Raw genomic sequence first — 15,621 nt, 5'->3', positions numbered from 1 at the left:
CTTTAGATATGACATCCAATACTGACATCCTAGGCCTACAGCATAACATTTCTTTAGCACAGAATGCCACCGGTTTTAATTTGTGTATGTACACGTGTATGTACGCCAGGCTTCCATTAGTTGTCATAGTGGATTTATAGATACTTTATGTTGTTGTGTCCTGGGTCATATGGTCATAATAGCACTGATGAATAAGACTTTAATTAACATACATGTATTGAAAGGTGTCAGTGTAGTTGATTGAAGACGGGTTGGACCAATGGCGTTAGAGTTTTCCCCCATTATTTATCATGTACATTACATTTTTGCAGTGTCTCCGCAATTAATAAAAATGAATAGCATGTGTGTAGGGCACTAATACACTGTAATTGCTGTGAAAATGTAGGTGCCACGGATTGCATCTGCTCTATTATGAGGATCAATAGACTTCCATTAAAACACATATACATAGTGTATCCATGTTTAAAACTCTGTTGTTGTTTTGGGAAGTTGGGGAGGGTGAGCAGCCTACGCATCCCGCAGTGCACCGCTCGTGCTCTCCCCAAGTTAACGCATCTCGCGCGAGTTTGCTGTAAGGAATAACAACGCTCAACTCCAGTTCCTTCGTCGTTTATGTTTTGCAGATTTTTTTTGTTTTCACGGTGAGATTGCCGTTGTAAACAGAACGCGTGTAGATTGTAGATATTCCTTTTTCGATCATCTTCATTTTTTTGGTCTCCATGCAGGGGGGGCTTTCCAGACGTTTTTAAACGACCGAGCCGAAGGGAATGATGTGAGACTAATTCCCCATCACAGAATTGGATTGTCACACATAACTTCTGAACTTATTAAAGGGTCGTGGGTGTACATCTGTTACAAAAATGGGTTCGATACTCAGTCGTCGAATCGCTGGTGTCGAAGATATCGATATTCAGGCAAATTCGGCGTATCGCTATCCACCGAAATCAGGTAAGTAGATTCAGTAGCCTACTTTTCCATAGTGTTTTGGTGACAGTGTTGCTGTAGGTGCAGAATGAGGCTAACTTGTTAATCATTTTGTCAATCACCTGTTTAAGTACGGGAAGCTTTAACATCACAGCAATGTAAGCTACCAGACAATAATCTTGGGCTATAAATGTTTTGAATTATGAATATAAACAGATAACAACTTGTAAACACATAACCATGCAGACATGCAACTTCGCCTATGCATCAACAATACAGGCTTTGAACTTGCAGTGGGTCCACATTTGTGTCCATGAAAATATTGTACTTTGTTGTTGATACTGACGTTATTCTTACAGTATTGTGTTATTATGTTATTATTACGTTTATATTTTCTATAAAGACAAAAAAACAACTACCACTTTCATTTCTTTAGGCAATTATTTCACCAGCCATTTCTTCATGGGTGGGGAGAAGTTCGACACTCCACATCCTGAGGGATACCTCTTTGGCGAAAACATGGATTTAAACTTTCTAGGCAACAGGCCGGTTCAGGTACGATCACCCAATAATACACCGTTCACACTCAGATAGGGAAAGTTTGGCAAAAGGCAGGGTGATATAGATTTTGAAGGAGATCAGATGTCTGATTGACACTACATTGGCATATTCTTGATGCATGGATTTTTGACCTCATCCGAGTAATGATGGAGTCATTATCTGTTCAAAATTCTTTGCATTCTCCCATTATATGTGTGCGTGATAGTTTGATATTACCTCATCATACATTTCCTGTATTAGTGTATTTAAATGTCACAACATTTAAGCTTTAGTTACACATTATAGCCTACTGTATATGTAACCTTGGCCATAACCATGCAGTATAATGTTACATAAAGTTCCACACTTTGTTAAACTGTAACTAACTGCTGAAACAGGGTCAGTAAAATGAAGTGTTACTGACAGTTATATTCTTGTGCTGAAATACATGAAACGTGTTCAACCTCTCCTAAGCAAAGTTCCACTTCCTGCTTTGAACAAAAGACTTTTTTTTTTAACACAACGATGGTTTTGAATAAATTCTGTATTTGCAGTATGCAACTCCTAGACAACACTTAGAGAGTACTCCAGGACCAAATACAATGTAGAAGACGTTAAATTGACTCTTGATTCCGTTAAATTGACTCTTGATTCCGTTGAATTGAATGAACAGGGCAGCATTTACTTTGTACCACTCAGCCACAAGTCGCAACTACACAGAGGTGTCAAAGGTAAAAGTAAATGTTAAAAAATAAACACAGTTTCCTTCCAACATAGGTAACATATCTGGGTAACCAGTAGACCTGTGTGCTTGGCTTACGATCAGCTGACTCTTTACTGGTTGGATCAAGTTTGTAGTGGGTCCTTATTAGGTTGTTTTGTGTCCATCTGCCTCATTAGGTGCAATGGAGTATATGGTGTAACAGCTATGTAATATCATGAGCTAGTCTTGTACTTACACCATGACTTTGCATTTATTTTACTTTCGACATCTCAGTCTGCAGTATGTAGGGTCATTTACATGCTGAAGAGGGGCGCTCAGCCAGCTACATTCATGGCCAAATCAAAAGGCAAAATCTTTTGAGCGCGTCTATTCCACTTTTCAAGCCCACCATAATGATGATTGAAAAGTTATTTGTTGTGCACACCTTTGTTTATTTGCTTACTTAACTCTTATGTTAGAAGTCATCGCCTCATTTTGCAGATGGGCCCCATACACTCATTGCTGAAAAGACTCAGCACCATCATAACTGTGACATTACTGAGAGCTATTGCCTTTTTGTGCTGGCCTGTTCACTCATTGCCGAAGAGCCTCAACTACATCATAACAACACTGCTATGACATCACCAAGAGCCTTAAGTAACAGATTAAGACTTAACCGTGACAATTTTGGTGGCAGTAATGTTATAACGGAGGCTCAGCACAAAAGGGTTAAGTCACGGATTAATGTGCCGTTCATGTGCTCTCGGAAGTAGATATTATCCAGTCTCGGAAACTGGTATATAAAATGTTTCGAGGAGTTTTCGATTGAAAAATACCACAAGGGGGGCATTCATGTGTGCTTCCCATGTCACCGTTTGGTATTTACCATAATACCTAGAGGAGACCGTAGAGATGGCGTCCTCACCTTTGTCTTACTTGGGAAGTTTCACTCGGTGCGTAATTCCAAAACAGTGATGCAGTGGGAAGAGAAAGGAGTCGCACACAGGAGCGAATGCTGTTCTGTGAAACTGTATTAAAAGCGGAATATAAAGAGAAGCCAAAACAAAAAGTGGGTTGCAAACGTTTCGGGTCTAGCCCATCATCAGTTTTCCCAAAATTATAAAAAAGGATTTTGATTTTGGGAACACTGATGATGGGCTAGACCTGAAACGTTTGTAACCCACTTTTTGTTTTGGCTTCTCTTTATATTCCGCTTTTAATACAGTTTCACTGTGTAAAATTGAAAGAAAAATGTCTGCACACTTAAATCCCCTTTGTGTTCTTTTTAATAGGCCAAGCTTTCGGTCTACTGACCTTCCTCAGGGCTCTTGGCCTATTAAAAAGAACACAAAGGGGATTTAAGTGTGCAGACATTTTTCTTTCAATTTTACACAGTTTTTTTTGTTTATGTTTGGCACCTTTTAATCGAGAGTGCGGTGTGATCCGGCTAAACACAATACAGTTTCACTGAACAGCATCAAACTCCTCTGTGCGACTTCTTTTTTTCCCTCCTTATAATTGCTAGAGCACATGAATGCAGAGTAAAACTTGGTCATGACAATTTTGGTAACGTTATAACAGTAATGTTGTAACAGAGGCTCTGCGCAAAGGGGTAAAAGGGGCACAAGGTAGGATGGGGACGTTGTTTGCATAGTGCCTGTGGCATGCCTGTCTCAAAATCTACACCGTAATGTTTCACTCGAAGTTTCACTCGGTGCGTAATTCCAAAACAGTGATGCAGTGGGAAGAGAAAGGAGTCGCACACAGGAGCGAATGCTGTTCTGTGAAACTGTATTAAAAGCTGAATATAAAGAGAAGCCAAAACAAAAAGAGGGTTGCAAATGTTTTGGTACTAGCCCATCATCAGTGTTCCCAAAATAAAAAAAAGGATTTTGATTTTGGGAACACTGATGATGGGCTAGACCCGAAACGTTTGCAACACACTTTTTATTTTGGCTTCTCTTTATTTTCGGCTTTTAATACAGTTTCACTGAACAGCATCAAACTCCTCTGTGCGACTCCTTTTTTTCCCTCCTTATAATTCCTAGAGCACATGAATGCAGAGTAAAACTTGGTCATGACAATTTTGGTAACGTTATAACAGTAATGTTGTAACAGAGGCTCTGCGCAAAGGGGTAAAAGGGGCACAAGCTAGGATGGGGACGTTGTTTGCACAGTGCCTGTGGCATGCCTGTCTCAAAATCTACACCGTAATGAAAAAATGCTGTTCAAATAAACTCGCTGTGAGAATGTTTTTCATCACGGAATGCCAGCAGTTGATACAAATCTGTATGTAAAACGATTTTTCGTATGAAAAGTGTTTCCCACAACACTTGTTCAGACCGCTCTGTCAAAAAGTTGCATTTTGTCAGTTATTCTGACAGCGGACCATGGAAGTGGTCACGAGAGTCGTCGTTCACTTACTAATAATTCACATAACCATCGTCTGACTCGGGACAGTGATTAATTCAATTTTTAATCCTACCTGGAGCCCCTTTAATGAATGTAGTGTATTTTTTCTACACCTCTATGGGTAACACTTTACAATAACGTCCTATTCACAGCTTTATACACACTTTATAAATAATGAACTTATTATCAACAAAATGTTTACAAATGTTTATAAATGGGCAAGAAATACTATGTTAACACAGCAGACACAGTGCAGTCGCAACGGTCCTGGAAGGTTGTCCTTAAAAGACCAGATGGCATGAAACCACGTAAAACTCACTCAGTAGAAGTTGATTCCCACTCCACTGTGCAGTCATAGTTTGGTTATTACTCATTTACAAACATTTGTAAATGCTTTGTTAAATGTTAATTGTTATTAAATGTTAATAAAGTGTTTATAAAGCTGTGAATAGGACGTTATTGTAAAGTGTTACCCCTCTATGTTATTACCATCCACACAAAGTGATCATCGCCATCTTGTATTAGTCACCTCCTCCCACCATGACAAACTGCTGTTGTCACCCAATACAATTCTTTGGATTACAATTGTTATTTGAGGACTGCTCTACAGTAGCTCCAGTTCCTTAGCTGGCTGTAGATGCAGTTGATTGCTTCGCTATCACACTGATTGATTTTCCCCAATTGGACTGATTAACTGTAGCATGAGTGGTTAACCACCTCTCTCTTCTTAATTCCCTTGACAATTAGTAGTGGGTTTGGTACAAACACTGCTCAATGAAGACACATATACAGATGGTTTAACCAAGTTGGTTGTGTGTGATAAGCTATTGCAGTAGCTTGAGCTGTCTGGTTGTGTTCTCTTTGAGTGTTTTCAGCACAGAGTGAACAGGCACATTGACAGGTCCATATGCAAGAGGCTACAAATTGTCTGTTTTCTAAGACCACAGAAGGCAGTTCTGTGACTACATCCATCTAGCCCGGGCCCATCCATTCTAACTGTTGCACGAAGTTTTGTTTCTCATTTAGTCTGGCCAGGCACACTATCTGGATTTACATCTAGAACATTTCAAACGCTAACGAGATAAGGAGTCAATGCATTTTGAGATTCAGAACATTTCAATTGTTAACGAGATTGGAAATCAATGCATTTTGAGCATTTCCAACATTTCAATGGGCCATTTTTAACCCCTTTCTGCAGAGCCTCTGTTATGATCGTATTGTCAACAAAATTGTAATGACCAAGTCTTAATATGTTTCTTAAGTCTCTCGGTAATGTCATAGCAAAGTCGTTATGATGTAGTTGAGTGTTTTCAGCAGAGTGAATAGGCCCGTCAACAGACCCATCGGCAGTAAGAGGCTACAGCAATGGCGCAGCAGTTCAGTTAGCAGATCAGTGAAGGAATGGGTTCTCTGATGGATTGAAGTGCCAATCATACAATGGTATTTCATGAACACGAGCTAGACATGCCCTTTGCATCTCCCTCTGAGAAATGGGTCGATAGCACGAGTAGGCCGGACCAAATGCTCACAGAAGTTTGAAGTCGCAATAACCAGGCCAACATCTGGTCTTTCCTCTGTGAACATTTCAGTTCCCCTACGTGACCCCAGCCCCGCATGAACCGGTGAAGACGCTGAGGAGTCTGGTGAACATCAGGAAAGATTCTCTGCGTCTGGTCAGGTACGTAATTTGCTTCAACGAATGCACCACTGACAAATCTAACGGCAGAATTTTGCTATATAGTTACAATACCCATACTATCTTTTACACAGAAGATTCGTTAGTCAAAGTGGGTGGGAGTTATTGACGGAGGTGTTCCCATACACTTCGTCCCCCTCGGGGGCCGCGAACCAGCCACCTCGTCAACGCATCAGGGAGGCAATGGGAGGCACAGTGCGAGACTGCTGAGCTAAAGGGCCGGTCCTATAGCCCAACGCTACCGCACTGTTTTGAGGCTTCAGGAGGGAGGTTTTCTAACGTTCCACGCCAGACTCTGCTAGTAGTTGCCCTCTGTTACACTCTCCCTCCTAAACCTCACTCCACTGTGACGGAGGTGTTCCCGCATAGTTGACGAGGAGGCAGGTGCGCGCACCGAGGGGGACGAACTGTGCAGGAACACCTCCGTCACACTGGTTCTCGCCAGATTCCTGTGTTTCCGCTTAGCTTTGTGAGCTACTCGAGGACCTGGGTGGATTTTCCTATTGTTTCAGCTCCACAGCTACAAGGCAGCCGAACCAATCAGGATCACAGGGTTTCTCAGAGATGTGACGTAGCCAACATTTAAATGTAGTGGAGAAGGGAAAAAATAAGTGAAACATGACATTGTTTTAGACAACAATGCCAGCTCACATGGACTCACTCATAAACATTGATTCTGATATTTCAAGTGGTAGCCTAAGTAGTTAAATTTAAAGTTAGTAGCTGTAGCTAAAGTAGCACATCATTAAACAAGCCAGACAAGTGGTTTCTCCAATCACATGCAAAAACTCACATGCAAACACGAATTCGGAGAGCTAAGCCAATAGCCACAGCTCCAGCTTACATCCATCGCGAGAGCCAGGTTAATTGTTCTGCAGTTTCACATGAAATATGATATGAACCAACCCCTCAGACAACCCCTGCCCAAATGAAACAGTGTGAATTGCTGTGATCCACAGATACAAAGATGATGCAGACGGCACGACAGACGAGAGTGGGAGTCCCAGGGTGCTCTATGGTGTGGAGTTCAGTTTCGATGCCGATGCACGAGTGGCCATCACAGTATACTGCCAGGCATTTGAGGAATTCGCCAACGGCATGGCTATGTAAGTTAACCCTTTCACACAGCGCTTTTGTTACCTTATTTATTTTATTTAATGTTATTTTTAGGGCTTTTTTGCCTATTTCTGATACGATAGTGGAGTAGAGACAGGAAATGAGTGGGGAGAGAGAGACAGGGACGGGTTGGCAAACAACCCGGGCCGGAATCGATCCCGGGTCGCTGGCATAGTAACCCTGTGCCCTACAGTTAGGCCACGGCAGGGTCCTTTTGTTACCTTTTTGTCACCCAAATTGTAATGATCTTGTCTTAAATCAGCCACTTAAGACTCACAGTAATGTCATAGCAATGTTGTTATGATGTAGTTAAGCTTTTTCAGCAAGCAGTGAGTGGCCACGCTGCCGATCCCATCTACATGAGAGGGCGATCCCATCCGCATGTTAGTTTTTTCCCCCAAACACTACAAGTTGTAAGACTTAAGATGCAAGACAGATTTTTTGCTTGTGTAAGTGAATAATATTATGTCTGTGAAATGCTTCAGTGTTTGCTGAAAAACATAGCGACACCATCACTACATCTCTATTACATGACAGAGATTCTGACATTCTTACATACATACAGTACATACATACACACATACTGTACATACATACACACACACATACTGTACATACATACATAGATACATAGATACATACATACATACATACATACATACATACATACATACATACATACATACACACATAAACATACAAAGGATTTCCTCCCTTAATTATTATTTTTGTATTATACGAGTGTCAGTCTGGAAAACATTGCCCTACGGGGACACAAGGCCTTCCGCTGGGGTGACTCACATTTCACCAGAGGCACGACACCATAGAAACACAACACGCTTGTGGCTTTAGAGAACACATCTTCCTGGCAACCAGGTGCTCATGGGAATCGTAGTCACGGCAGCGGTGAGACCTGAGAAGCTCAAGTAGGGATTAGGTCTTGCACACGAGGCCATTGTATACAATACAGTGGATGAGGTGGCTCCGTATCAGACACCCCCTCATTATCATTACAGAAAATGGCTACCGTCTGGTCATACAATACAGTATTGTTTCTCAACAGGGCCGCTACAGCCCCCCCAGGGGGCGTTTGGGAGCCCTAGGTGGGCGTTGAGAAGGATGTAGCGGAGTCGGGCGGGGCTTAGTTCCCATTCGGGGGAATTAGTCTATTTTATTTGTCAATACTAAAGGGGGTGTTGGCAGGCTTCTGATGAGGTTAGGGGGCGTTTGTTCAAAGAAGATTGAGAACCACTGCATTACAGTATAGAAGTGTCCATCTTAACTGGTTTCATACATATGAAAGCTTCCTAGCCATGCAGTTGCTCTGCTTGTGGACTTGTGGATAATTGTATGCATTGAATGAGGGAGCAATTAGACACCTTTACTATCATTTACAGAAAATGCCTGACTTCCTCTCATGCAAAACAGTGTAGAAGTGTCCATTTGTCCATGGTGAACTTCAGAAGGTGTAACGGTCCTAGCCATGTGTTCATTCTGCTTGTAGTCTTGCACGCTAGGCTATTGTATACAGTGGATAAGGTAGCTTAATATCTTGTCATGCAATAGTAGAAGAGGGGTGGCCATATGTCAAAATGGCACAAACCAGCCTCAGAAGGTTGAGAAGTTCTAGCCAGGGAAGCTGACAATAGGGGGGGGGGGACAAAATGGGTCAGTTTTCCTGTTTCCAGGCAGAGATGGGGCCCAGAAATGTATTTGTACTAGACACAAGCAGGTAATTGGAGTGCTTCTGGGTCTTCACCTTTTTTCTTGGTGCTCATCAGTGTAGGGGCTCTCAAACTTGGTCCAGGAAGACAGATGCTGAGGCACTCAAGGTTGCAATTTTTTTTACTTTTTTATTTGGCTGATAAAAAAGTAAAAAAATTGCAACCTTGAGTGCCTCAGCATCTGTCTTCCTGTATTTGTACTAGCTTCATGTATTGAGTGGAGGAGGGAGCCTTCAGATGACAGAAGACAAAGCTGTCATCGGCCCTGGTTCCAGCCATGTGTTCGTCCGTGCTGCTTATTGCCTTAACACAGAATTGTACAATTTTACATTTTAGTGGATAAGGCAGCTAACCATTACTGTTAAATACTGTACATGTACACAGAAAATATCTTCTTGTCCTGCAATAGAGGTGTCCTTTTGTCCAGAGTGCAGAAACCGGCTTCAGAAAGTGCAGAAGTTCAAGCCACGTGTTGGTTTGTCCGTTCGGCCTTGTGGTCTTAACACAGGGGATTTAACAGACTAGAGCGGTGAGCTAATTAAGATCATCTGACCCAGCGAATTAGTCGGAGGAGAGTATGGGGCAGTGGCAGAACCAACAGAAATCTAATCTTCCGGTAGGCTATGGCCTACTTCACACACAGTCTCTCTAGGCATGGGACTAAATAAATATTATTGTTTCTTTTATATCCTCCTTTTGTTATCATTGTGTCCTTGTGTCCTTGTACACAGTAAGAAATACAGTGTTAATGAAACTGTAAGTTAGTTGATTTAACACCCTCTAGGTTGTATTTGGTCCCAGAGTACGCAGTTTTGATTTAACACTGCATTTATAATCTGTAGGCATTTGACTACATTAATATCATTGTGTCTTTTTCATGCTTTTGTCCTTGTATCCCTTTGTCCTTGCATCCTCTTTTTCTCTTTGTAACAAAACTAGCCCGATTCTTCCATAGCCTGGAATTCCCATGCTGCTTTGCACTATTGTTCCTATCTGAAAGACAGCATGGATTCTATCCCCTAAGCAAGTATAGCAGATCTTGGACTCCAATCAGAGAGTTGGGAGGGGTGGAAAGGCGATCACTGGTGTTTGTTTGAATAGATGCAACTGACATGATTGGCTATATTGCCAAATTACACATTTGTAGCGCCCAATAAACGGCCACGGCCAAACGTAAACCACACCTTTCTTTGCATAGGTACCCTCCAGCCCATCTCACTTGTGAGATTGTCTGGTGTTAACCAAGCAAGTTCTCCCATAATCCTTTGCATTGACCTTGCCATGCCTGCATACACTGGACTTGCCCACACATTTATATTCTCCTCCGTAGTGCTTGTATTGCATATAATTGTGGTGTATTTCTGTACTCTTAGGATATTTCTTCACACATTGTGTATCGCTATCTATGTCCTCTCTTTTAAGCCATGTTGGATAAAAGTGTCCGCTTAATGCGATGTAGCCTAATAATGTGTACTTTTCTGCCAGTGGAATGCTGTAACATTTGTTGAAAAAGCTTTACTACCATAGTACTACACATGCGTTACACATAGCCTTCAGTAATACATTACGACTTGGGCGTTGTCATGCTGGTGGTGACAGTACATTTATGACAGGGCGTGTGTATAAACAGATTTATGTAATGTGCTTTTGAATTTTACTTCTTGAATCTGAGTAAGGATGGTCAATGTTTTTTGCCCATTTTGCCCCTTGCAGATACAGCCCCAAGAGCCCGTGGCTGGCGTCAGAAACAGTGCACTACAAGAGGGGCATCAACCAGCACTACTCCCTGCCCTCCTTCAAGATCGACTTCACCAAGTGGAAGCCAGAGGAGGTGAGCGCTCAACTTGACCTTGACCTTGCCCTTAAAGGTCGTTTACAACATCCAGCTTGTGATGGAGTGACCATCACTAGGGTTGGGGGTGTGTTCTGACTGTCATGCCAACGAACCTGGCTCTTTGGTGTAGCGGTCAGAGCCCCAGTTTACTGCTCCAGAAGGTCTGGGTTCGAGTCCCAGCTGGGCAACTCTACTCCCCTTCCCTACTAACGGTATCAGAAGTGGGATGGCTACGGTGAGGCCATCGGAAGCGTACCCATTGTGTGAGCCGTAATTCCATGTGAAAGATCCCCAGGATTGGTGACCCTGGTGCGAGGGACCCCAGTGATGGGTGAAGCATTGATGATGGGGCACACTGGATGGGAGATGCATGATGGGCAGTTGTGTGAGGGACACCATGAGTATGTGAAGCGCACGGGTGCACTTCCTGAAGGGGAAGGCAGTGTGATGAAGTGACCATCACTAGGGTTGTGGGTGTGTTCTGACTGTCACGCCAACGAGCCTGGCTCTTTGGTGTAGCGGTCAGAGCCCCAGTTTACTACCCCAGAAGGTCTGGATTCGAGTCCCAGCTGGGCAACTCTACTCCCCTTCCCTACACAGCTTTATTGCCCAAGCTACCCATGATATAGCAATAGCAAAGACGCAAAAAAATTCCATCCAAACCTGACAATGTTGCTTGCACGGAGAGATCGCATTGATAGCTTACCCATGTGGGCAGAACTTTACATTGTGTTTCAAACGTCTTAACGTGCTCCATAAACCACCCCAAAAATATGCAATATCAGCAGACCCTTTACAACACTATAACTGTGATTGTATAACTGTAACTTTTGTTATAGCTGAACTTTGACCTTGATCGAGGGGTGTATCCCATGGTGATCCAAGCAGTGGTGGATGAGCAGGGCGAGGGAAGAACTCCAGGTAAACAAGTTAGCACACAACACAAATGCACTTTTACGATGCTGTTTTGTAACATTACTGTATTTTTATTGTATCTGTGTGTGTGTGTGTGTGTGTGTGTGTGTGTGTGTGTGTGTGTGTGTGTGTGTGTGTGTGTGTGTGTGTGTGTGTGTGTGTGTGTGTGTGTGTGTGTGTGTGTGCTTAAGTTTCCTCAAATGACCTCTCTCCCCCCTTCTTTCCTTCTCTCCTCATCCCTCCATTTGTCTGTCTGGTGGTGGTGGTGGTGCGTCCGTGTGTGCCTGTGTGCGTGCATGTGTGTTTGTGTCACGCAATAGTCAACTACAGTATGCTCGATATTGCTACATGAAACAGCTGCTAATGATTCAATACTCTAGAACACACAAAGTTTGACCTAGTTGTTGTTTATTGTATTGTTTTAGTAAAAAATAAAGGTAAACGAAAATATATTTAGAAGAAAAAACAAAGAATGAAAGACAAATAAATAAATAAATAAATAAATAAAATTAGGTCCCCCATAAGGGTGGTTGGGTTTAGAAAAAAAAAAAAAAAGTTTGACCTAGTAACATCCCCCCACCCCCATCTCTCACTGTCTCTCTCTGTTTCTATTTGTTTCTCTCTATCTTCCTGTTGCTTTCTTCTATCTTTATCTCTCTCAATCTCTTTTCTCTCTCTCTCTCTCTCTCTCTCCCCACTCTCTCTCTCCCCACAGACATATCTGGGCATGCACATGTTCTGCTGGCCGTCTTTGAAAGGGTATGTTATTCTGATGTTATTCTGATGCATGTTCAAACAGACAGCTGCTTGGCTTTAATGGCTCTGCTCTTGACCTCTTGTCCTTGTTAGGCATAAGAAAATGAGCCATCGGACACATGCTGGCAAATATACTCCAACAAACCTCATAAAAGCTATTGTGGCAACTGAATTATTTACAATTGAATAGTCAAACAGTCTTGCATGTTTTCCAGCTTTACAAGTTGAACTCGGAGAGACAAGGACGTATTTTCTTTCATTTTTATTGATCATATGTCACTTGAAGAATACATTGAAGTCGCATAGACACACAATTAAGACCTTATTTATTTAATAGCAAGCCTGGGCACTGGGCACATGTTAATCTAAAGCTTTTAGTCTTTCACCACAATTTTAACAATGAAGTCCTCCAAATGTTAACAGCAGCCAATTTAGTGTTAAAGAAACACTTAGAGAGTACTCTGGGAGCAAAAGAACATGTTACATCGACTCTGTTGAATTATCACTGCATTTTTACTGTGTGTAAAGCTTTGGTCTTTTACCGTCATTATAGCAATGAACTCCTCCAAATGTTCTTGTCGTAACTCTCCCACCACATTTTCACTTATTTATTTATATTTAGTAGAAAATCAACACACTCGGGTGTAATTCTTGTATTTTATTCTAGTGAGTTAGCATTGCAGACAGAAGTTTCGGCCTAAGCCTTCTTCAGCGTCTTACGCTGACTTATTTATTTATGGCAATCTTGGTTTCTTATGTGGAATTGTGGCTCTTCGAAAGACGCAGTGTTCCTCCATCATTGTGTAGCAGTAAGAGGCGGTTGGATTTAGACAGTCAGTCAGTATGCCCATTCATCAAGTCTGGTTCTCATTTGTCTTTTTCGGGGGAACATAGGATTTGTTTGCCATGCTTTGGCAGCAAGTTTTATGTTTCGAAACTGCAAGAGATTAACACAGCAGTGGAGGAAGCCTTCTTTTCAAGTTAAAGGGGTGTGCCACTATTTTGGGGCTTAATACAGTTAAAATTGTTGGTCAGGGTTTATAAAGGTGGTAAAGTGTCTTATTTTTCACGTTAAGCGTTCTCTTGCTGTAAGACAAGTTAAAAGAGGGAATATGTCGCTAAGCTAGTGAAAGTCAATGGATCCATGTAGCATAGTAGCATGCTACATGGATCCATTGACTTTCACTAGCTTAGTGACATGCTCCCTCTTTTAACTTGTCTTAAAGCAAGACAACGGCTTACATGAAAAATAAGACACTTTACCACCTTTATAAACCATGGCCAACGATTTTAACTGTATTAAGCCCCAAAATAGTGGCATACCCCTTTAACTCAACTCAAGATTATTTCAACTCGAGGCTTTCTCAAGTTGAGTTAACTCACAAACTTAAGGCAGCCGGGCAACTCACTTTTTTGTGTTTAACCGGCTGCAATGTTTTACAGTGTGGGCAGTAGAATGTGTCTTAGGGTAAATCCCATTGCAGATTAACAGTTGGATGCATTTTGTTCACACAAGAGCTCTCAATTACATCTTAGCTGATGACTTCCAGCCAGTTTTAGCTTCAGATTCATGTATGTTTATCATTTTGAATGTCCTTTTGGCCTCTGGCTTATATGTGAAAGAAGAGTAGACACATCAGGGTTCTGCACAGCCGTGGCCTAATGTTTTAGAGGGTATTGGGTCTGTGGATCAGAGTGTTGACCACCTTAACCTAAACAGTACGAATAATGATCAATGTGTCTCTACCATTGACAGTAAATAGAATGGACGCCAAATCAACGCTATTTGCCATTCAACGCTTTGAAGCCAGATTTGGGAACATTCCAACTTACATTCCACCTTAGCAACGCCAAACGCAGGTGCTGATTGGACAACAACAAGACTTCTAACGGTCAATCAAACCATGTTCTGATGCTCATTGGTCAATTTAACTTTTAATATCTCTCTAAAACAAAACATCAAGCAAGGGGACCTACTAGTTGAGCGAAAAATTATCCCCCTGGAGTGGCATTTAAGGAAGATACAGGGTTTTATGTCTCTCATAGGAATGAATGGGATTTGGCCATTTTTTGGTCTTTTTGGGTCCAACCTTGGCTCCAACTTGGCTTCAACAATGAAATAGAATTTTGGCCTCCATTCTATTTACTCTCAATGTGTCTCTACACACCTCCACCCTTCAGCATGGTATAGTACCTTACCTTATATAGCTCCAGGGGCTGTAACTTATACCCTGTAAAACGGTAAATTACTTTGGATTAAAACATCTCAATGCAGTACACTGTAAAGGATATGTTGGGCACACAACAGAATATACAGTGCATGTACATTCTATACACAACAGAATATAGTGTGTATGTGTCTGAAAGCTCATCATGTAATTTGAGCAATTAGACTGTTTTGCTAATTGCACACACCTGAGAGTTTAGAACAAGCTACTTGTACTACATTTAGATTGACCCAAAACACTAACATGGGAAAGCTAAAAATATAACAACAACAGCAACGAGAAGAGAGTTCAAAACAACCCTCTGACATCCTACAAATCAGCTGAGCCCTAAAGTCATTCACTACTACACTCATTGACAGACAGGTACAGATAAGATAAAAACACACACCCGCAACACTGCCTTACTTGAACAGCCAAGGAATGGCCTTTAGGCCACACCTAAACACACCAGAGAGCGCATGTAGAAATTGTTCTGTAGTTGGCTGATAATACTCTAAAAAATGTCTTTTGTTTCTCTGAGCTTTTTATTATTATTCAGACAGGGCAGTATGAGAAATACAGGATGTGAGTGGGGAAAGAGAGACAGGGAAGGATGTGCAAATGACTCGGGCCGGAATCGAACCTGGGTCACCTGTGCAGTAGTGCAGTGCCCAGCCGTTTGAGCCACAGCTGGGCCTGAAGCGAGTCTAATAATATCGCTTTGCAGAGCCTCTGTAAAAACCTTATTGCCACCAATACGATAATGACAGTGTCTTACCGCTATCTGTTACTTA

General features: G+C 41.9%; 1 protein-coding gene across 2 annotated transcripts in view; it reads left to right on the top strand.

Moving 5' to 3' along the window:
- The first annotated feature begins 504 nt into the window (after window positions 1–504).
- mgrn1a (mahogunin, ring finger 1a) overlaps window positions 505–15,621 on the top strand; it is a 40,043-nt gene continuing 24,926 nt past the window's right edge. The window contains exons 1-7 of one of the 2 annotated variants that reach the window (XM_063220573.1): window positions 505–948; window positions 1,361–1,479; window positions 6,169–6,257; window positions 7,235–7,381; window positions 10,829–10,946; window positions 11,789–11,870; window positions 12,580–12,623. In XM_063220573.1, the coding sequence (XP_063076643.1) occupies window positions 861–948; window positions 1,361–1,479; window positions 6,169–6,257; window positions 7,235–7,381; window positions 10,829–10,946; window positions 11,789–11,870; window positions 12,580–12,623 (687 nt within the window). In that variant the 5' untranslated portion in view covers window positions 505–860. The remainder of the gene's footprint in view (window positions 949–1,360; window positions 1,480–6,168; window positions 6,258–7,234; window positions 7,382–10,828; window positions 10,947–11,788; window positions 11,871–12,579; window positions 12,624–15,621) is intronic. The other variant, XM_063220574.1, reaches the window with a different exon arrangement.

This window comes from Engraulis encrasicolus, chromosome 17 (genome assembly GCF_034702125.1).
Source record: "Engraulis encrasicolus isolate BLACKSEA-1 chromosome 17, IST_EnEncr_1.0, whole genome shotgun sequence".
In the NCBI taxonomy this organism is placed as follows: Eukaryota; Metazoa; Chordata; class Actinopteri; order Clupeiformes; family Engraulidae; genus Engraulis; species Engraulis encrasicolus.
This window is presented reverse-complemented; position numbering and strand designations above follow the sequence as displayed.